General features: G+C 36.5%; 3 protein-coding genes across 8 annotated transcripts in view; 1 reads left to right on the top strand and 2 right to left on the bottom strand.

Moving 5' to 3' along the window:
* The window catches only part of PIBF1 (progesterone immunomodulatory binding factor 1), a 113,558-nt gene extending 113,011 nt beyond the window's left edge, over nucleotides 1–547 (bottom strand). For both annotated transcript variants that reach the window (XM_027674523.1, XM_027674524.1), the window contains exon 1: nucleotides 309–547. The gene's annotated coding sequence lies outside the window, so the exon portion shown is untranslated. The remainder of the gene's footprint in view (nucleotides 1–308) is intronic.
* On the top strand, nucleotides 83–21,390 carry DIS3 (DIS3 homolog, exosome endoribonuclease and 3'-5' exoribonuclease). The gene is made up of 21 exons (XM_027674520.1): nucleotides 83–323; nucleotides 2,439–2,596; nucleotides 3,330–3,523; nucleotides 3,636–3,709; nucleotides 4,795–4,962; nucleotides 5,828–5,992; nucleotides 6,901–7,014; nucleotides 7,105–7,242; nucleotides 8,397–8,543; nucleotides 10,328–10,444; nucleotides 11,277–11,378; nucleotides 11,996–12,060; nucleotides 12,157–12,241; nucleotides 12,827–12,954; nucleotides 13,409–13,495; nucleotides 14,466–14,622; nucleotides 16,468–16,682; nucleotides 17,794–17,962; nucleotides 18,388–18,546; nucleotides 18,901–19,023; nucleotides 21,266–21,390. Exons 1-21 carry the CDS (start codon nucleotides 87–89, stop codon nucleotides 21,353–21,355), a joined length of 2,892 nt encoding a protein of 963 aa, XP_027530321.1. The 5' UTR covers nucleotides 83–86; the 3' UTR covers nucleotides 21,356–21,390.
* BORA (bora, aurora kinase A activator) overlaps nucleotides 5,352–23,263 on the bottom strand; it is a 35,831-nt gene continuing 17,919 nt past the window's right edge. The window contains exon 13 of one of the 5 annotated variants that reach the window (XM_027674530.1): nucleotides 5,352–5,662. Coding sequence is in view for 2 of the 5 variants with exons in the window: in XM_027674533.1 (XP_027530334.1) it covers nucleotides 19,123–19,188 (66 nt within the window). In the remaining 3 variants the exon portion in view is untranslated. Of the gene's footprint in view, nucleotides 5,663–9,754; nucleotides 10,093–19,031; nucleotides 19,189–23,263 lie in introns of those variants that run through there. The other 4 variants (XM_027674529.1, XM_027674534.1, XM_027674533.1 and 1 more) reach the window with 4 other exon arrangements.

Genomic DNA, 23,263 nt, shown 5'->3' with positions numbered 1-23,263 from the left:
CATCACCGCGGCGACGGGGGCGCCGCTTCCCGCGCCGTTCCCGCCTCCCGGCGCTTCCCTGCCCGCTCTTGCGGCCCGCGCGCGCCATGCTGACCTCGCGGACGTTCGTGAAGCGCACGCGGGCGGGCGCGGTGGTGAAGGTGGTGCGCGAGCACTACCTGCGCGAGGACATCGCGTGCGGCGCCGCCGCGTGCCGCCTCTGTCCCCCCACCACCGGCACCGCGAACGCGCCCGGGCTGGAGGCGCGTCCCAGCGGCGCCAGCAGCAGCCTGTGTCCTGGGCTGCACTTCCTTCTGCCCGACACCAACCTCCTCCTGCACCAGGTGAGCAGCTCCGGCAGGGAGCGATGGGATGGACAACCGCCTCAGCGGAGCGACAGGCCTGGGCCCCGGGGAGGGCCCGCCGCCGCCTCCTTCTGGGCCCGGCCGTGCTCCATGTGGAGCCTCAAGCCCTTCCTCCTCCAGCCTTGGTTAAATCCATGTGTGGGTGAATTACCCCGCGCCCGTTACGCGTGGGCTTCCGATGTCTGGCAGCGCGCTGTGGGCTTGGCTGCTCCTGTTGTTCCCTGTGGCTACTTGATCCCTGGCTGGCCAGTCCGTTCTTTCCTTGCCAGCTCCTCACCAGAGGGCTACAGCATCACCAGCTCTAGCTCTGGGGTTTTCGGGGGTTTGGGGTTTTTTACTTATTTGTTTTTGTTTTTTTCTGCCTGGTTTTGTGAACGGTTTTATTTATTTGTTTGTTTGTTTGTTTTGCTCGTAGTGGTCTGATGTGGGTATGGAAAAAGTCAGTCAGAGAGAGTCGGTAGACTCTGAAACAGTGGTTGGGATCTTCTTGTGTTCACTGAATTTTCTTGTCAACCAGAATTTTCCCTAAATGGCTCTTCTGTTTTACAGAATGTAGGTTTGTGTTCTCTATACTGTGATTTTGATTTCGTGTAATGAATAGAGGCTGCAAAATCATCCCATGTGCAACTCTGGAAGCAGTGGGAGAGACTTTACTCTGTAGCCCATCAGTAGTTGTGCAAAGGTTTGAGTCTGAGCAGTGCAGACACTAGACTTTGAGCCTGGGAGGCACTGGAATCCTAAGATTCACATTTAATTTTTTTTTTTTTAAATTGCTTTTGAATACCTGTGTAGAAGATAGAATAACCCTGAGCAGACATTGGAGATTGGAAGTAATTAATGAATTGTAACATGGAGTACTCAGAAGAGGGACACAACACTTTTGCGTTTTAGCAGTTTTACATCCCAAAAGTTGTAAGTAAGGATTTTCTCCCCAAAACAGCATATCAAAGCGTGTTTTCAGCCTGTTACACATGGACTTCTTGTTGTCTATTGGTAAAGTTTGTATGTGCGTACTGTGGAGCACTCTGAGAATGTGCCAGGGTATGCTGCCACAAACTGGAGAAGTGGGGATTAGGAAGTCTTGGTAACAGTAGGGAAAGGATTTGCCTAGCAACTGAAACAGGTTTTCAAAAGTAAGGCTTGGCCTGGTACTTCAGCTTGTACGTAGAATAATACTGAATTTCTTCCCTAATGAACATGGCTCTAAATCTTTCAGGTCATCTAAACATCAAGGTCAGGGAAGCTTGGTCTGGCATTGCTTTTGATTCTTTTAGCTGTACCTTCTAGAACCTTATTACTTTCTCATTCTGGAGGTGGAATTGCACAGTTCCTTACCACAAACTTAGCAAGTGGAGCTCTCATCCTTTTATGCTGACAGCTTGCATGGATCCTTGGTGTGGATCCATGACTATCAGGAGTTAGCTAAGTGCTGACAAATTTTTAACAAATTTCCTTAAAAAAGAAAAACATGTCTTGTCTTTCAAAAGACGAGAGCAGCTAACAGAATTCCAATTGGTTTGACTCTGTGCAAATTAAAATTGCAGTGCAACAGTGGGATTATTTTTGGAGAACTTAAGCCTAAACAGGCACATCCAGGCATGTCCTGTCAACTGCGTAACAGTGCTCAGGTGCTATTTTATGGCTTGCATTCCTCACAGAGGCATATGCCATACAACCTGTAGATTATGTCTGATTACTGTCAGCTTGTGCATAGTTGTATTTTCTTTACTAAGATTACAATTTACAGGAATCCATTTTATGTAAATAAAATTTCTAGTGTACAATTGGCCTTACATTTGTTTGGAGACCTGCGTATGTTGGGGATGAATTTGTTGGAAGTCAGAATAAGTCCTTCTCTTTACTCCAGGAAAATTCAGGTCATGGAGAGTATGGAAAATCCTACTTGATTTTTTTTTCCCATAAACAGGAGGAAGCAACTTAATACACTGTTCAGTTTCACAGTAGTGAGAGAAGAAGACAGTGCCACTCATTACTCCTGTTAGCTTTTTATGTATTAACCAAACAAATATTTAAAGTCCTGTTATTGAATTCAATTAAACAGCAATTTTGATTCATTTCCATTTTGTTCCTCAGATTGATGTCCTTGAAGATCCTATTATTAAGAATGTCATTGTGCTACAGACAGTCTTACAAGAAGTCAGGAATCGGAGTGCACCAGTATACAAGCGAATTAGGGACATGATTCAAAACCCTGAAAAACATTTCTATTCTTTCACCAATGAGCATCATAGGTAAGGTGTGGAATAGGGTATAACAAAGTTTTGCTGATGTCTGGTAAAAAAAAGTGGGAAACAAAACTGGAACATGTGGACCAGGAAGAAAAATTAGACTGGTGTGCATAGAACTGTATAGTTCTAAAGAATCCTATTGGGAAATAGTTGCATGTTCCAGGAGCTTTTCTGTTTATAATTAGTATAAGTATGTATATGTTATGAAAGGAGGATTGGAATATTGCATAAACTGTATAGATAGCACTGTTATCTTGAGCAATAGAATACTGATTTTCCATTTCCTTTTAAACATATTCCAATGCTTTATTGTCAGCTCTGTCTGTAGCAGAATTCAAAAGTCTGTTAGTAAGTTAGTGACAGAAAGCTCTAAGAAATGAAGATGCAATTAATTTGCATTTATTTGTGCTCATAATTAATTTCCAATACTGCAGTATCATAGTTTTAGGAATCTTGAATCCACAGTTCTAACATCTTGAATGCAATCCTTTCCAATTGTCTGTGAGAAGGTTGTATTAGAAATTAACACTTCCTTCCTATTTTCCTTTACCTGTCTGTCTCCTGGCCCTTCAGTGGCCTAAGAAGCATTACACATATTTTAAAATGGATACAGTAATGATTCTTTTGGCCTCACAACCTTGATCTTGTTTGTCTGGAAAATTTTTCTGAGTGGAGATACATGTTGGGGTTTTTTTTGTTTTGTCACACCCTGCCTTTGTTTTTGAAATTTATTTAGAGAAACATACATAGAGCAAAAGCGAGGAGAAACTTCTAATGACCGCAATGACAGAGCCATTCGGGTAGCAGTAAACTGGTACAATGAACACTTGAAGAAAATAGAGGATGAGGAGAAGATTCAAGTTATCTTTTTAACAAATGACAGAACTAATAAAGAGAAAGCTTTAGAGGAAGGGATAACTGCTTATACATGTAAGTGAAATAGTATGTATGTTTAATTTATTGTTCAGATAAACTGTGCGGTCTCTTCATACCTAAATCCTGTGCATCTCTCTCATAAATATTTATGTGTGTGCTTTTGTAGGTGAGGAGTATATAAAAAGCTTGACAGCTAATCCTGAGCTTGTAGATCGTCTTGCTTGTGTATCTGATGAAGGGGTATGTTTTTATTTTCTTTTTATAAAATAAATTAATCAGAAATGGTTTGCAGTATAATATTGGATATTGTATGTCAGGCTATTAGCATCAGTTTAGAATATGAGGGCTCTGGGCTTTATTCCCATTTTGGCAATTTAACTTTTTGTCAACTGAAAAGTAAAAAGGAAACATTGCAGCCATTTTTAGTGCTGCTTATATGCCTGTTAGTAGGTGTCTTGTTATTTGTAAAAAAACAGTTGCTTTAGGTAACTGTTGAGACGATGAGAATAATAACAGTTGGTTTAAATAAAGTGTATAAATATGAGAAATAATTGAAACAAAATGAAAACAAAATATGTTGCTGACTACTTAGATTTTGGTTTGTGTGTACTTGAAAGTTTGTTAACTTATTGATCAAAAGTATTTTCATGTGGTGATCAGTTAAGTTGACATAAATGCAGTCTGCAGTTCAAAGATGAGCTACATCCTCTTCTGTTTCCTTGTGCTTTGTGTTTGTCAGAATCAAGACTTTTCACACACAAACTGATAGAGCTGGACACTAACTACAAAAAATGAGAAAGTTCATTTCATCATAGTTCTAACAGAATAGAGCTTTAACATGTAAGAGTAGGAAGAAAGTGGAGGGCTCAGATGATCTTCTCAGCAGCTAACTGTAGATCATTCAGGTGCTCCAAAGCTTAGTCACAGTAATGTATTTTCATAATGTTTCATATAGCTTACAGTGTATACACTGTGTGCCATACTCTTCACTATGTAGTACTGTACTAATTTTTTTTAAGTGTATGTTTAGTCAGTATATCCAAATGAAAAGTGTATGCCACTCATGCAGTATCATTTTAAGTAACTGCAGGCAAACAGGAAAACAAGAGTTCCTGGAATTGCCATGTTTTTGTGGTTTTTATGCTTTTGATGCTTTATTAGAAAAAATACTGCTTAGTAGTAGTTTTTTATTACTGTGCTTATTCCTACCTGCACATAGTTACAATTTTGGAGTTTGTCAGCTTGAGTGTCATGGTCCTGAGCTCAGTTTGGAAATAATCATGAATATAAAATACTGAAAATTTCTTCTGCTTTTTTTCCTAAAGAAAGAAATAGAAAGTGGAAAAATAATATTCCCAGAACATATTCCTCTTAGCAAATTGCAGCAAGGAATAAAATCTGGTATTTACCTCCAAGGAACTTATAGGGCGAGCAGAGAGAATTATCTTGAAGCTACTGTTTGGGTTCATGGAGATGCTGAAGAAAACAGAGAGGTGAATTTTTCATTTTATCTTTGTGCTGTGAACTTTAACTAGCCTCAGTAATGACTTAAAATTTAATTCTTTCATGGTGACGTGTGTTAAAATGGAGCATTTTAGTAATTTTCCCTTGTCTTGGTTTTTTCTGTGTTTTTGCTGACATTTTCATTTGTTCTTTGTATGGATATAGACTACTGAAATGCTGACTGTGCTCTTTGTGAAAAAAAGAATAATGTGTTTAAAATTAGAGTTTGATAAAGTAATTGGTAAAATAAAGCTGAGTCTTGGTTGTTAATAGTTTTTCACTTGACTCAACAGTTTTTAAAATCAGTTTGAAATATATGGTGAAAGACAGAGGAAGAAGTGTGTAGTAGGATTTTCAGAAAAAACTGTCATAAGGCCTTGTGGGGTTCTCTTGCTTTATTTCCCCTCCAATTTTCATGCTTGGTGAGGAGGGGATGGCTTTTTCCTGCCCAGCAGTCAACCCATCTGTCTCCCTGGTGAATTCTCAGTTGATACAGTCGTACAGACACTGTTTCCGAGCAGTGGCAGTTGTCTCCTCTCTCCCTATTTGTGGTTGCAGCTGGAGATACTTCTCTGTCTCTCTTTTATTCCTCTTTCCCAGTAGTATGTGGAGTCTCCAAGCCTGCCAAAAACATTTTTTTTATAAAAGGAATTGGAATCCTGAAATAAGATCATCAGTACTCTAAGAAACCTAGACAGAGGAAAAAAAATGAGTCACAAACATGCTTTAAAATGTTCTTTGGAGTGCAGAGCCTGTTATACATGTTTACTCTTCTGTTACACTGCTTTGATTTGGGTGTTCTGTGTTTATCATCGTGAATATTTGCATTTTCATTTTGTTTTCTAAAAAATCCAGATAATTGTTCAGGGACTGAAACATTTAAACCGAGCAGTTCATGAAGATATTGTAGCCGTGGAGCTGTTGGCAAAAAATGAATGGGTAGCACCATCCTCAGTGGTCTTGCAAGATGATGGCCAGAATGAAGATGACATCGAAAACGAAGAGGAGAAAGAAAACATTGTATGAAATAAATAATTTTACTTAACTGTTATGTTAAGAGAGAAATTCAATCTGCAGTACCTGACAGTGTTAGGCTTTACATTTATCCGTACTTTGTACAGGCTGTGAATACAGAAGTTATAAAACTTAATTTGTAGTTGTACAGTTGTGTTAAATAGATGATCATGTATAGAATGGATACTTTTTAATTAATCTCAGTTAGAAATTCCCTCATTACTTTATTAAGATTAATAAATCCAAAAGTTATTGAGTGGTAGTCAGGAAATAATGTAAATCTGTATACCAATGTGCAGATCAGGATTTGCTAGAATAGGAGCAGATGTTGTATTACACTGACAGTTACCTTTTATAGGCAGTACATTTGGAACCAGTTGTAAAATATTCTTCAGCTTCCTGCAGTAATTCCAATTAATGTGCACGCAGTCCACACACGTATCTCTTGACCAAGAAGATCATTCCTTTAAAAATGATCCTTCAGTTGAATGTCATGGGAATATTTTTTTAATGATCGTGTTGAGAATTAGTGGCGAATTTTCAAGCGGCATAAAAGGACTCCTGAAAATTAAAATAGGTTGTAAAATAAGATGGAGATTGTTATTTGTCTGGGTTTTTTTGATGAACATAATTTCAGAAAAATGAAGAACAGCAGAAAAGGACTGGAAAGAAATACTGTCTTGTCCCACTATCTCTACTCACTCCACAACTAAGAAATTGTGTCACTTACTGAAAATGCTAAAAGTTATGCGAAGCGCAGGGAGGCATAGTTCTATTTATGAGATTATAATAGAATTTATGGCATTATAATGAGACATAAAATGTTACTACCAAGGTTTGAGGTATGTGCTGTAGTCGAACATGTTTGCATGAGTTTAAACAGTTTTGTATTTTTAACCTTTGTGTTCTACCAGCTGAAGACTGCTGTTAACAAGGACATGCTGAGACCTACAGGAAAAGTAGTGGGCATTATAAAACGAAACTGGCGACCGTATTGTGGCATGCTTTCCAAATCGCAGATCAAAGAGGTAAAGAAATAATCCAGTTACTGGAGGTGCAGGTTTTTGGGTTTTGTCTTAAATTGGGAATTAATTGTTGTTTTTTCTGACTGTTAATAGGCAAGGCGCCATTTGTTTACACCAGCTGATCGCAGAATTCCTCGCATTCGAATAGAGACCAGACAAGCAGAAACATTGGAAGGACAAAGAATAATTGTTGCTATTGATGGTTGGCCCAGGAATTCTAGGTATCCTAATGTAAGTTTAAGCATTTTTTTCTGAACTTTTAGCTATCTGATTTTTATGTTATTATATATAAAATGTTTATTATCTGCAACACTGAGCAACTGTGAACAGCGTTGACATGAATTTTAAGTTATTTGTATGCCATTCAATAGTGCAAATTAGGGAAGTCCTTAATTGATGTAGTTTGCTCTTCCCCCAAAAAACCAGGTATGGATTATCATGCTTCAGAAGCTTACTCATGCAGTTCTGCAGTGAACATATATAGGCTACTTAAGATACTTTATGTAGACTAACCATGGACCACCTTGCATGTGGTGTGACTCTTGGGGTTGTCCTGTGCAGGGCTGAGAGCTGGGCTCAATGATCCTTCCAGGTCCCTCCCAGCTCAGCATATTCTATGGTTCTGTCATTGTTTTAGTCTGGGTTCCTAGAAATATGAATCTTTCGCTCTGATTTTGCTCATTCACACATACGGATCACTGTTCTGGCGGATATTTAACACATAGGCCAAATTCAATCAAAGTGCCAGTAGGGCTGAGTTACAGGTAATTAACTTCTTAGAAGTTGAGTGTAAACAAATACGAGGCTGTATGAGAAACTGAGGACACCAGTGCCAATTTGTGTTGAACACTAGCTAGGTTTTGAAGAGGCTTCCAGTGGCTCGTGTAGGAACGCATAGCTTTTAAGAACGAGCACACAGGTGACTCATGCAAGTTTAGAGAAATTAAAGGCACATGGAATATATAGAACAAGCATTAAGACAAAGCATTACTGCAGGGGATGACAGAAGTGAGGAATAAAGTGTGACACAATGCAAACCCATAGAGAAATTGGAGCTTATTAGTTTTGTTGCTTATTCAGCAATGGCTTTTCCTTCCTGCAAAAAAGAATTCACGTTTACAATTTTTTCTGCCTTAACTATGTAGAATTTAGTGCCATTCGAGGAAAAGAGGGGGATGTACACAGTGCAGACTTACTGAATCAAATAAATGTTTAAAATGAAATTTCTCTCTTAAAGATGAGTAAGTTAACTAAAGAAAAAAGATTACTCCTACTGGGTAGTTTAATATATGAGTAACCTAAGGGATAATGTTCTGAAATACTTATTTTTTGGCAAATGGTATCACTTGATGTATGCATGTGTGTGTATGTGTATTGTTTCTCAGGGTCATTTTGTAAAGAATTTGGGAAGTGCTGGAGATAAAGAGACAGAGACAGAAGTTCTTCTGCTTGAACATGATGTCCCTCATCAGGCTTTTTCCCAGGCTGTTCTTAGTTTCCTACCAAAAATGCCATGGAGCATTACAGAAGAGGTAATTATTTGTAAATTACTGTAATAATTATTTTGCCTTCTGTTTCAAAGCAAACTGTGACATTTTTGGATATTCCAATGCACCAGAAATAGGAAAAATGTTGTCCAGGACTGTTTTGTCTTAGGGTGAACTTTCAGCTGGATTTCCTATGGAAACAAGACCTCTGCAAGTTTTTGGGTTTTGGCTAAAACTGTGTTTGCTGGGGATAAACATTTTAAGACAGAAAACATATTACAGGTGAATCCAAAAAATCGGCCCAAAAAACTGCTCAGAGACTTTTTTATCTTTAAGCAGCAAGGTATTTGTTTATTCAACGTTGGGAGTCCAGCCAGCTCACGCTGGACAAACTTGCTCGACTTACAAGTGCAAAACTAAGCCATTTTATACACTTTAGATACTTGGTTACATCATTTAACATACATATTAATATGTAGGCTGGTCTCTGAGCAGAGTCTTTCCAGACATGTGCAGTCTTCTACTGTGGGGGTCTTCTCCTCAAGCCTTCATCCCTCTGGTGGTCGCCATGGACATCTTCCTCAATTTGACCTCTTCAATTAGGTGACCTGAATTCTTCAAGCTTGCAAAATCCTGGCTCTGGGCCTTCTAGATCTTATTCAAACGTCTAGTTTACCTAATTTATTACTGTGTGTGCGCTACTCCTATTCTTTCTATAATAAGGCCTTTGGTCCAGTGAGCAGAACAGAACATGATATTAACCAGTGCTCCTAAAATGTTCTTCTAGCAAAACAGGCATTGGGGTTTCTTAGCAGGCCAAGATATCTCAGTTAACTCTTTTAGGCCTGGCTCCTGTTTCACAGGTTTCATTAAAGAATAAAAAGATAAAAGAATGTTTTTTCAAACAGGAGGCTGCAATTAAAATAATTATACAATCATCCCTAAGAGTTTTTCAAACAAAATAGCTTTGTAACCAAATGTGGCAGCCTGTTTCATGGACAAAATAATCTGAGGTGTGAAGACTTAAATGTATTTCTGCTATAATAGAGTAATTAGAGAAAGAAGCAATTCGGGAAGGAAAATTTCTGTTTAAATACAGTTAGTGAATTTCAGGTTCACCCCAGTAGCTTAAATATGGGAAATGGTTGCTTTAGAATTTATGGGAAAATGTCATCGGGGGACAATTTGAGCATAGTTTTTGATTTGGGCTGGGCTGAGTGTTCTTGTGTGTGCATTTTAATTTCTTGGAGGTGGGCTACTTTTATTATAATTTATTAGCTACTTCTGTTTTTTTTAATGGAAACAGAAGGAGGGATCTTTGTGTAAATTAGCTCACTAAAAGTCAGTTGCCTAGTCTTAGATACTTGAGACCTTTTTGTAGCCATTGTACAGAGGTAGATACTTCCAAAGTGTGCAGTTCCTTTCAACTGTCTAGACATCTAAGCCTTAGAAAGCTAGAGTTGAGAGCAGTCATATCCTAAACAAGTCATCCATCTGGACATGAGTCAAAATTTCACTTCAAAAAATCTTGATTCCTGGTCCTGCTAATTCTAAGATCATAACAAGATTATGGTTCTGTTCCTCTTCCTGATTGCTGTAAAACAAACAAAAAAATTATTACTTGATAATCTTCTGTCTTATTTTTTCTGTCATTGTAGTTTCTGCATATCTGTTTTAATCTTGTCCTAAAGCAAAACAAAACAAAAGCATTCTGAAAATACTTGCTTGCTTGGGAAAATCTTATGTAATGTGCCTTTCTCAAATAGTTGTTTTTACTTTGATATGGAAGGTGTTCTTGAAAACAGTTTTTTGTTTATTTTAAATTTCAGGATATGAAACACAGGGAGGACTTAAGGCATCTGAATGTTTGTAGTGTTGATCCTCCTGGCTGTACAGATATTGATGATGCATTACATTGCAGAGAAATAGAAAATGGAAATATAGAGGTATTGTATCAAGCCAATCATTTACTTATTTACTTCTTCCTTTATTTTACAAACAGTGCAGTAGTGGTAATAGAATAGAATAATATATGACATGACTATAGAATAGTATATGACATGAGCAAAGCTCCAGATCTGTTATAAATAAAGTAATGATGTTTGCACAGCTGCAAGATTACAATGAAGAAAGGGAGTTGATTTTCATTACATCAGTGTGGGAATTTAATGTCTTCTAAATTCACCCTGGTTTATCCTTGTATGTCATGGGAAATTAACATAAAATGTATTTACTGCTTTAGGTAAGTATTATAAACAAGGATATTTATCCTTATTAGAATAAGGAACTGTCAGAAAAAAAAAGCTAAGATACTGCTATAATGCCTATGGTATGATTATTTTATTAATAAAAAAGGCATTAAAAAGCTACAGGCTTAATACCAGCTCTCTACCCCCTTATGTCTGATTTAGTCAGATTGTCTTCCTTTTGGAATTCAGAATTGTAATAGCAGGGTGTGCCAAAATGGAAGGTAAGAGCTTTGTAGTGAGCGTTGAAGAAAATGAAAGAGGTTATTTGAGCCCCCAGGCAAAGAAGAGTTGCATTGGTAATGAATATAACTTCCCCATAAACATACACATGCCTTATTATGAATAGTTGCTGCAACTATTCCCTTTCTAATATCCCTGTGATAGGATTTAACTACTCCTATTAGTAAATACAGGAGCTGCTGAAGGGAACTGGCAATGGATAAGTTGGGTTGTAAATAAAAACTTGAGAAAGTTTCTTTGAGAACTCTTTCTGTTTCATGAGATGCATAATGTGATGCTTGTTTTCCAGGTCGGTGTACATATTGCAGATGTCAGTCATTTCATTCGCCCAGGAAATGCTTTGGATGAGGAGTCAGTAAAAAGAGGAACAACAGTATATCTGTGTGAAAAAGTAATTGTTTTCTACAGCTTTTGGTGCTATTAAGTGGTTGGATTTTCATTGCTTTCCCCTTTTACTTCTTGGGAGTAGACACATTCTCTCTGAATTATGGAAAAAAAAAAGCAGACTCCTTCAGGCTGCACTTAATTTGTCTAAGACATTTTTTTCCCCTTTTTATCTTTTAAAATCCATTATCTGGAGAATATCCCTTTCAACTCCTGTTTGAAGCATTATTGACATGCGGCTCTGAAACTGGAATACTGTTTTAATACTAATCTGCAATTGCAGAATTGGCCTGGTTTTGCCTTTTCCATTGTGGGGTTTTTTTCATAATAGTTAAATCTCTGATGTTTCCTATGATTTGCATTCGTTAACACTGTAAACTTGGTCCTGTTTATCTTATTTCTTACAGACTACAATATTTTTTCAGAAATAACAGTTACTAAAAAGAAAGATAATTTAAATGGATCTTGGAATGAATTTCCTTAACGTAGCATACTTTTCTTTCAGAAATCTGAGTTTTCATAGAAAAAAAAGTTGTTATTACCTCTAAGCTTTCAATATATTAAAAATCAGTAAGTTAAAATACATATTTTAACTACTCATGATTTTTATTCTTTACTTTGCAGAGGATTGATATGGTTCCAGAGCTACTTAGTTCCAACTTATGCTCCCTGAGATCTAATGTGGACAGGTATATGCATATGATCCATACTTTGATCCTGACAAGAAACTACACGTGTTTTTGTATGGATTTTAACAGATTTTCCTCTCCTTCTCCCTCTTATAGACTTGCATTTTCATGTATTTGGGAGATGAACCACAAGGCTGAAATTCTAAAAACCAGATTTACAAAGAGTATTATTAATTCCAAGGTTAGTCACATAAATATTATTACACTTCTGAAAAAAAGCTGAAAGCTGTATTATAAAAACAATGATCAACAAATTTGATAATATAAGTTTTCTTTCTGCTTATTGATTTATATTTTCTTAGACTTACAAAATTATGGTGGAATCCTAAAAATAAAGAAAATATTATATTCTGCCTTCTTTTAAGCCTCTAATGCTGCAATGTTTTTGTGTATGGTTACTTGATATATGAGATATATATAGGACATGATTGATATATACCAGCTAGTTATATTTTTCAGGTAAATACTGTGGATTCAGTTAAATACTGTAGATGTTTAATACATTTCTGAAAATTAGATCTCTGATGTATAAAATACATCTGTGATCAGCATAAAAAACAATAAAATGCATGGTATTTCTTAATATCTTGCATAGATCTGTCCTCATTTGTCCACTATTCTTTGAGGGTGACAGGCATGTAGGTGTTGATGTATATAGCTTTATATTATTGTGAACCAACTTTGACAGGAAGCTGCACTTTCTGCAAGACAGAACTATGTATTCAGTTATGTGTCTTGATGTCTCTCCTTTTTTAACCTCTTCAAGGCTTCTCTTACATATGCCGAAGCACAGATGAGAATTGATTCAGCAACTATGAATGATGAGATTACTACCAGCCTTCGTGGACTAAACAAATTAGCAAAAATTCTGAAGAAGAAAAGAATCGAGAATGGGTAAACCAAGCAGTGTACCTATTACCTTTTTCCCTGCTTTTTTTGTCTGATTTTTTTTGTAGGTAAAATGTATGATGGTCCTATGTCCGTTTTTCCAGTGAAAAATCTTACAAAAGAGAAGTATTTGTCCCATTTTGATTTGCATAAAAATGCTTATCTTCATTTCCCCAAAAATATAAACTTGGAATGTTAACTTTTTCTTCACAAGATCAATCAATATGGATCTCTTAAAGTCGTTATAAAAATACAACCAGATGAGTAGCATTTGAAATTTTAGGAGCTACTATGGTGTGTATCATCATGACAATTTCTGCAAATTTGAACATTAATTCCACGATTTCTGCTAATTTTAAATTATAGTTTCATGATAAACTCAGATGTTGTTTACAGGCTTGCAGCTCAGCTGCTCTGTCTGCTGTACTGTAATTCATTAATACCACTTACTGTCTTCCAGAGCCTTAACACTTTCCTCACCAGAAGTTCGTTTCCACATGGACAGTGAAACTCATGATCCTATTGATCTGCAGACTAAGGAACTCAAGTATGCATTTTATTTATTAGTTAATTCAGGGTAGGGATTGATTTAAAGACATGTTTAAGTAGAAACATTCAGTTAATAGTGTACAGAGTTCCTATAATAGTGCGGGATAGTCATAGAATGAGAGGATGATTTGGGTTGGAAGAGACCTTTAAAGATCATCTAGTTCCAACTCTCCTGCCATGGGCAGGGACACCTTCCATTAGACCAGGTTGCTCAAAGCCCCACCCAACCTGGATGGGACACTGAGCAAGCTGATCCTTGGAAGAGAATTCCTGTACTCCACTACTTGTTTAGCAAGTGTTGAACTGTATTCTTCATATATGAACTTGTGTATTTACTACTGATTCAACAGAGCACTAAGTTTCAAACTCTACATCCCACTGGCTTCTCTGTGGTGCTCTTCTACTGGTAGTAACAAAGGAGAGAAATTGGAACTTGGAAGTTAGAGATTACTGAAACTTCACAAACAACTGAGCAGTTATGGCACATATGCAGTGCTACAATTTTACAGAGGAGTTCTAGTAACGGGACTATTGATTCAATTTCTAAGATAAATACTCTCTCACATACTACTACTTAGTTTCTGTGCTAAAATCTACACTAGTTTCTGTATACTGTCACAGCTTTATGGTGTGCAAAATGGTGCTTTCAAATTTCATATGTGCAATATTTTAACAGTACTCTTAGGAAGAAATCAAGAGGCTTATCTGTTGGTCTTTTCAGGCCTTTTAAAGAGCACTTTAATTTGATATTATAGAGTATTTCAGGTTTTTTCTGACTCGATATTTGAAACTTAATAAGTGTTTTGTTTTTAGTCTTGGAATTGCTTGCCTAAGGGTATAAATGATCAAAACCACTAGTTAATATTATAAAATATTGTTAGGATTGTGAAATGTTTCTTCATTAGGCACTCAAAATAAATGTTTAATTTAATGCATTTCTAACAATATAAAATATTTTATCTTGATAGAGAAACAAATTCCATGGTTGAAGAGTTCATGTTGCTTGCCAACATTTCTGTAGCACAAAAAATTTATGATGAGTTCCCAGAGTTTGCCTTGCTCCGGAAACATCCTGCTCCTCCCCCATCAAATTATGACATCCTTGTGAAGGCTGCGAAGTCCAAGGCAAGTTTTTACCCTGTTAATTAAGTGAATTCATTATGAAAAGCCTTATGAAAAGCCATGTTTTCTCTCTGGTTGGCCACTTACCCAAGAGTAAGGGTTGGAAAGCAGTATTTTGGAAGTGTATCAGTTACACTTTGAAAGTGCTGATACTTGTAGCAAGATAATTGTACCTCTAGATGAAAGGAAGACTCTTGAGTTTCTTAAACTCTTTCTTAGGTTATGAAAGTAAATCACTCTCTAAAGTCTTGTAACACTTATAATGGCCAGTCTTCGTGAACGAAGATTTTGGGAAAGGTCTTTTACCTTTCAAGCCTGCGCAATGGATTTTTTTTTAGGTGAGACACAGCCTGCGCTGAACTGAGCCCACCCTTTAATCCTAAGGTTCATCTGCCGGGGCCAAGCAAGCTTGGACAATGGCAGTGAGGTCCTCAGGACGTAGGTTTGTTTAGAGTGACCTTCTCATAGATGGATGGCCTTAGAGGGCTGACGAGCTCCATCTGCCCAGGGGACCGGGAATTGAACCTGGGTCACAGCGGTGAGAGTGCCGCATCCTAACCACTAGGCCACCAGAGTTCCCCTGTAACACTTATATGCTGTGAATATTTCTCCTGTCCAAGTCACATGTGATTTTTGAGCCAGTTTTTGGCTTTGGATCATATACATTATTGATGTACTTAAAAATTGGTCAGTCAAGTCGAATACGTTTCTCTCAAAGTCAGGAAGTAAGAAAATGTGTTTATAGTTTCCATCCTCTCCTTAGATCAGCTAAAGGTTTATTTAGCCTGAAACAAGTCTGAACAAAAAAAATTATTTTTTCAGTTTCAGGATCTTCTATTAGAGCTAAACTTTTAACTTTGTAGATACTGTGATGTGCATCCATATTTACTTTCCCTTCAATTCTTTCCTCACCCCTTTTTTCTGATTTCCTAAGGCCAAGACAGAAACTCCCAAAATCTCTCAGTGTGAGATTAATAGACAAGCCGAAACCTAGCCCATTTAATTTTCCACTGGCATAAAATTGGAATAATGATAATGATTTCATCTGTGCTCTGAAAATTATTTTTAAAGTACTGTTTTATTTGGAAAGGTAAATTTCTGTGCATAGATAAACGTTCTTTTAAATAAACCAAAGTGGTTTTTTCACTACTTATGACACAACCATCACAATGAGGTATTAATATGCTGTATTTATACTTTTTAAATATGCAATTATTTTACCATGATACAGGCATAATTTGATCGCTGGATCATACTTTGTTGTCAGTGGTGTACATGAAGGAAAGAGCATTCAACTGATCTTGTGATGAAACTTCCTTTGTGTTTCTGAAAATCTAAAATGCACTCTATTTTCACACTATCTGAATTTTTATCAGAGAACACTGGCAAACGAGGAGCAAATTGTTATACAGTACTAGTTTTACAAATCACTTCTATAATAATTTTGCGGAGGAAATACAACAAAGTCAATTACCTTGTGCTTGGATGAAAATCTCTGTGTGGCATAAATATGGAGGGGATTATATTCCTTCTGATTTATTTGGGGAAAAAAAGCAACTTAGTAATATTGGCATAAAGTGTTTTTTCGTTGAGAATTGATGTAATTTCTGAATTCCTAGGCTAATGACATTTCATTTTTTGCACAGAATGCTAGTAATAATGGGGGAGGGACCTGTGCGTGGGTAGATTTTTATTTTTGTAATAGTTGCAATCCATTATGTTATTAGGTGTGATACCTGTGCCAGTTGCTAAGATTACCATGGATGTAGCTGTTGCATTTCTGCTTATACTCTTAACATTTGCTAGTAATACCTGACCTTTATTATATTTCTTCTTCTCTCGTTTCAGAATTTGGAAATCAAGACAGATTCAGCAAAGGCTTTAGCTGAATCACTAGACAAAGCTGAATCTCCTACATTCCCTTACCTAAATACACTGTTGCGAATTTTGACCACTCGTTGCATGATGCAAGCTGTTTATTTCTGCTCTGGAATGGATAATGATTTCCATCACTATGGTTTAGCTTCACCTATTTATACCCACTTTACCTCACCTATTAGAAGGTACTTTTATTTTACAGAAGTTTCAGAGAACAAAAAGAAGTGATTTATTTGTGAAGAAATTCTATTTTAAATTGTGGTGTTCTGTTTGAAACAAAGTACTGTTTCTGTTGAGTGTTAGATTTCAATTGAAACAGCAGTGGCTTAGATCATGATCCATCTTCATGTAAGCTCCCAAATTTATTGTCCACAACTCTTAAGATTTAGTACTTTTTTTTAAAAGACCCATAAAAGTAATAGAAATATATCCCTAATGCAGATCTCTGTCATAGAAATGCACTTTGGGGTCAGTTAGCATTAATCTCAACCAGAGACTGAGGCAGTTTGCCTAGTCACTTTTTAGATAGAAGCTGTGTTTAAATTTTGAGGAGACTGTACTTTGCATATGAAAACACTGCTAATTGGAAACTTGCTTTTGTAGTTGTTGCCTTGTAATGAAATCGTACTTCTTTGAAAAGTAGGTTAGTTTTTTAATTCTAACCAAGAATTATCAGAGTTTTGAGGAAAATAACTGTTATCATCTTTTGCTCCTTACCAACATTTCAAGTGAAATGTCTTTACATGCGGATTAAAATTCCTACACATTTATGTGGATAATTTGGGGAACTTCTAGGGTCCAAATAGTAATTTTAATTACTACTAGATGTGTTAAAAAGTTCCTTCCTGAGGTTCTAATAAAAGTTATGTACCAAGAAGTTCAAATGGGATTACGTTTTGCAGATCAATGGCATTGTAATACTATTCTATGGTAAATTTGTCTAGTTCATGGCAAAGGCGAGAAGGATTAGTTTAAGATGCCATGGTGAAACATTCTTTAATCCAAAAATAAAACTTTGTTTCTTCTTTGTAAGCATTCAACAATACAGGCTCTATTGATACAATATAGTAAAGAATATATCTTAGAAAGCAGTATAGTTCATTCTGGCTCTGCAGTGCATCTTTGGTCAGCAAAGAGAGTGATCTTGAATTGATTCAGGGAGTTGCCATCAGACTGTCATTACTACAGAAACTTTTAGATCTGTAAGATTCACAAAAACAAACTTATATTCAGAAACTTTTTAATTTTCAAAAAATGTTTTGCTATGTCATTGATTGTTTAACCTCATCTTTGCAGGTATGCTGATATTATAGTGCATCGGCTTTTGGCAGTGGCCATAGGAGCAGACAGTACTTACCCAGAACTGACAGATAAACATAAACTAGCAGATATGTGTAAAAATCTCAATTACCGACATAAAATGGCACAATATGCACAAAGAGCATCAGTTGCATTCCATACACAGGTTAGTAGTCCTGAGGTGTTACAGGGTTAACCATGGACATTCACATTGATTTTAAAGCAAGGGAGGGAACACTGGTACTTTATAGCGCAAAACCAAGCAGGTCTGCAGAAATGATCAAGGCTGAGGGATGCTTCTTTGAGGAAAAGCTTAAAGGCTACATTGCTTGTTCTGAAAAATTCGGAATAATGGCATTTTAAAAAGTCTTTTAGTTTTGTGCTTTTTATAAATATGGTGAATGCTTAATACTACAGTAATGTTATAAATGGTTTATTGTTTTGTTTTTAAATCTGCCTTCAATATATGCTGTGTAATTCTCATTAAGTATAGATTGGTATTTGAATGTTTTATTTTTCTAAGGCAGTATATCTGTAATTCAGAAGAGAATGTTCTAGTGCTTTTTTTTTCTTATTTTGCTTTTGTTATAGTTATTCTTCAAAACCAAGGGAGTAGTAAATGAAGATGCATATATATTATTTGTAAGAAAAAATGCAATTGTGGTTCTGATTCCTAAGTATGGGTTAGAAGGAACAGTCTTCTTTGAAGAAAAAGACAAACCAACACCAAAGCTGGATTACAACAATGAGGTGTGTTCTTATTCTTAAGGTTTGTTCTTAAATACCTTTATTTTTTTATTTGGTAATTGAGCAGAATGACTAAAGTGTATTGTAGTTGGATTTAGAAGGGTACAAGAGGTTTTTCTAAATGCAAGTTTATTAATCCATAGTAGTAGTGCTGCTATAGTATTTGTAAGTCTAAATAAACAGGTTCTGACAGTGGTTTCTGTGATACTATTGATATCTAATTATGTATATCAGATATTATGGCACTAATTTGTGACCATTTTTATTTACATGTAAGATTGAATTTTCCTACAAAAATATTTATTTCTATAAAAACATAAGACACTGCAAGTATTTATACAAAATATGAACTTTCAGGTACCATCACTTACTGTGGAAGACATAACATTACATGTATTTGATAAAGTTAAAGTGAACATTATGTTAGATGATTCCAACATCCAACATCAGAAAATGCGGATGGTCCTGGTAGAACCGAAGGTAAGGCACAAAATTCACAAAACCATATTACCCTTCAATAATGTTACAAAATTGTCATGTGGTAAAACTGAAATTTAACCAGAAGAAAAGAAAAACAATTTAGCAGGAGCTTGTAATGATTGCTTCATATCCACTCTCGGTAGAATACAGGTCTGCTTTCACTGGCTGTTGAAAAGAATAGAGGCGTCTAAATTAAATTTCTGTTCTGGGCCCATTGGGATATTTCTGTTGATGGGAAAGGTGATGATTTGCTGAAGCAGTATCTTGAATTTCACTGTTCTGTAATCAAATCTCTCTTTGAAAATCTGCCAAAACTCAATATGATCTTTTTGCTCCAGTGAATTGTAGTGTGATGGGTGGCTCAGAAGTTAACTCTGTATAATTGCTGGCTGTCATGGCAGTTCTGTCCTACAACTCCCACAATATAAAAACTTTCTCTTGATAATGTTGAAAGAACTGTAATGTCCTAGTAACTGCCTCTGGCTTAAGACTTTTCAATTCCAGCTTATTAGTGCATCTGGGACACTGGGCTTTTCACTTGGTCTCACACCTTAGACCTGTTAAGTATTTTGCAAGACATTACAAGATTGTGCACTTAAAGTTACATGTGACTTTCTTTGTAAACATATGGTTGCAGTAATTGAGTAGCCCTAATCATAGAGGAAAAAGACAACCCAAAATATGCAAGAGCTCCTTGTTGTTTATACAGTCAAACATTATTATTTCTTTTTTCCTTGAGAAATCATGTTTCCAAGTGCCTGTAAATATTCTGATCTTTGAGCTCTTTTATTATCTTGAACCATAGAATGCTTTGGGTTGGAAGGGACCCTAAAGATCATCTAGTTTCAACCCCCTTGGCATGGGCAGGGACACCTTCCACTGGACCAGGTTGCTCAAAGGCCCCATCCAACCTGGCCTGGAACACCTCCAGGGAAGGGGCATTTACAGCTTCTCTGGGAAACCTGTTCCAGTGTCTCACCATTCTCACAGTAAAGAATTTCTTCCTAATAGCTAATCTAAACCTGCCCACTTAAAACCCTTCCCACTTCTCCTGTCACTACAAGCTCTTGTGAAAAGTCCCTCTCCAGCCTTCTTGTAGGCTCCCTTCACGTACTGGAAGGCTGCTCAAAGGTCTACCTAGAGCCTTCTCTTCTGCAAGCTGGACAATCCCCATTCTCTCAGCCTTTCCTCATAGGAGAGGTGCTCCATCCCTCTAATCATCTTGGTGTCCCTCCTATGTATTCATTTCAACATGTCCTTCCTGTGCTGGGCACCCCAGAGCTGGATGCAGTGCTCCAAATGGGGTCTCACCAGAGATGAGTAGAGAGGCAAAATCACTTCCCTTGTCCTGCTGGCCACTCTGCTTTCAATGCAGCCCAGGATACAACTGCCCTTGTGAGTTGCAAGCACAGATAGCCAGCTCCTGTCCAGCCTCTCATCCACCAGCACCCCCAAGTCCTTCTTGGTAGGGCTGCTCTCCATCTGTTCATCCTCCCCAGACTGGACTGAGTTGAAGCTAGTCCTTGTGATTTTAAAAACTGGGAGTAGATAATGAAATTTGTAATAGAAAGGAACCGTTGTATTCTGTTGTGCATTCACTTTCTGAGCTACCCCTTGTTTGTGCTCACCAACTAAGCTACTGCTAGGGGCATGACTCAGGAACATTCTTGCAGCTGTGACTCCAGTCCAAGGGACACACTTTTAAAACAGACACAAAGTAAGACTAATACAAGCTGATGGTTTGGGGTTTTTTCCCCTGTTCTTCCATTCTACTTGTAGTAATTTCTGGGAAGGTCCTTACTCTACAACAAAATAAGTGCTATAATTTGAGGTTATCCCTTGATACATGATTAGCTGTACTGGTTAATCCAAAATACTCCGTCATCTTAAATATCAGTTACTAGTCTTCCTTTCTAGTAAGAAAGAAATATAGGAATAAAGGAATAAGATGCACATGCAGTGATCATTCCCTTTGTGTCCATCCAAAGGTTCAGCCACTTAAATGCTGTCTCACAGAGAGAAACATGTCTCTGGGTCCAGTCTATAGTCTTGGTCTGTAAATTTGATCTCTTCCCATTTCTGATTCCCACACTGTCTTGTAGCAGATGATTTTCTAAATCAAAAGGTTCTGATATTGATGCAGTGTATGTAAAAGTTTGTACAAGTAAACTCAAGTTTTACCAGGATAGAAAAAAATTGAGTCAAAAATGTTTTGATTTCTTTTTTTTTTTCCTTACTATAGATACTAGGAAAGGATGTGTCTGCAAATCCATCTACAGAGGCAAGCAGTGAGAATGAACCGGAGAAAAAGAAAAAGAAGCTACAAAAATAGCTGAATATAAAAGTTAACAAGAAATCACACAATTATTTGCATTTACTTATTTTTCCCTATGGGCAAAATGCAAGAAACTAATTTTGTTTACTTTTTAAATACGTATTTTAATAATCTGTAAAAAAATTTTTAAGCTACTTTTTTATGACTATATATGCAGAACAGTATTTTTAAAACCAGCTATTATCTACACCTTTGTCTTGTGGGTGAAAATAAATGTTTCTGCAAAGCGAAGGAATGAATGTAGGGTTTCTTTTTAACAGCCTTAAGGCTATTTGAGAGCTTGACAGAAGTCTGTCTCTTCAGTGCCTCCTCTTTAGCACCTCCGAACTGAAAGAAGTAATTGAACAACATAGGTATGAAAGAGATGTCTTTATTCTGTTCCTCTACTCAATTTACAATTAGACATGTTAAAGGACTCTCATTAAAACTACTGAAATTAATTTAATGTAAACAATGACCGTTTTGTGCAATGTGTGCCAACCAATGCATTAAGAACAACTACAGAAACAGAATGGTCAAGTTATTTCCATGGTAATTTGCACAGTAGGTTTCTTCTCCAAATCTGTTGTCCAAAACACAATAAAAAAATATGCATGTTTTCATAAAATAAATATTTCCCATCTAACTGAAGACTACAAAACAGGACAGAAAATACAGGCAATTTACTTGGGGAGATCCTTAATTACTTCTCCCATTCACACATTTCTGCTGTTACTTTTCCCTAACCTTTAAGAATGTACTAATACAGGCTGAAATTAAGTATTTTAACGATAGATTTTTTATTTGTGAATACTTCAAAAGCCTCCAATCATTGAACATATTATTAAAAATTCAAAAAAAAAATTAAAAAATATAACCCATTCCTAATTACACATCTAATGCAGAACAGTTCAGAAAAAGATAATTTGGACCACCCTGCTTTTTAAATTCATTAAATTACAGTACTATTTTTAGTAATCACAGTTGCAAAAATAAATCCTGTGTACAGTCCAGAAATCTGAAATTCCTCCTTTCAATTGATTATTGCTAAAGAAAACTATTATGAGAAACAGAAAAGACACGAGGTCATACATAACTTATAAGTCTTAGACAAGTTATGTCCTGCTTTTGAGTGACAAAACTTACAAGCTAAAGCTAAGAACATTTTGAAGGCCCTATTGTATAAAAGTCATATACAATGAAGTATGTTGTTCATTTCCTACTTTTAACAAAAGTCATCCCCTAGAAGTTACCAAGTCTGTGTATTTCCAGTTTTTAGTAGAGCACTGTTTGAAGATCATGAAATAGATAATTTAGGATGCTAGATTCAATTACTGTCAATCCAATATGCATTACAGAAATAGTGATTAAAGTGCTACAGAAGTAAATATAATGCACATCATGGTTGCTGGTTAGAAAACTAAAGTAAATTTTTTTATATTTATTTTTGCAATGTGAGAAGTAAAACCAAGTGCTGTATATAGAAGCTTCCCTTTTTCTTAAGTACGTTTTTCAGAAAGCCTTCACTGGTGAATTAAAAATGAAAATATTTCAAGAACTGTTCTATTCAAACAACACACACAAGTCTCAGGTCTAACATGCTGATTTTGATGCCATGCAATTCTGCTCACATTAGGAGTTTTATGCCTTCAAATTTAGGTCTGATCAATGGTTTCAGGCTTAGTGTGCCAATAGCTACTCATCAGCCACCACCTATCACTTTGGTACAAGCTTTTCTGTGGGTTGTGGAATAGAACAGAAAGCAGGAATCCAGCACCCTGGGACTGAACATCCTTGCTATGAAAGACAGACAGACTACTTCACCTGGAATACATATTACAACGGACTTATCATTTTCATTAACCCAACAAATTTACTTCAGAGCTCTACATAAACAGAGCTCGGAAATCTCAGTATTTCCCTTAT

The sequence above is a fragment of the Neopelma chrysocephalum genome, unplaced genomic scaffold (assembly GCF_003984885.1).
Source record: "Neopelma chrysocephalum unplaced genomic scaffold, ASM398488v2 Primary Assembly neopelma1_25, whole genome shotgun sequence".
NCBI classification, from domain to species: domain Eukaryota; kingdom Metazoa; phylum Chordata; class Aves; order Passeriformes; family Pipridae; genus Neopelma; species Neopelma chrysocephalum.
Note: the sequence above shows the minus strand (reverse complement) of the source record. Positions and strands in the feature narration are given on the sequence as shown.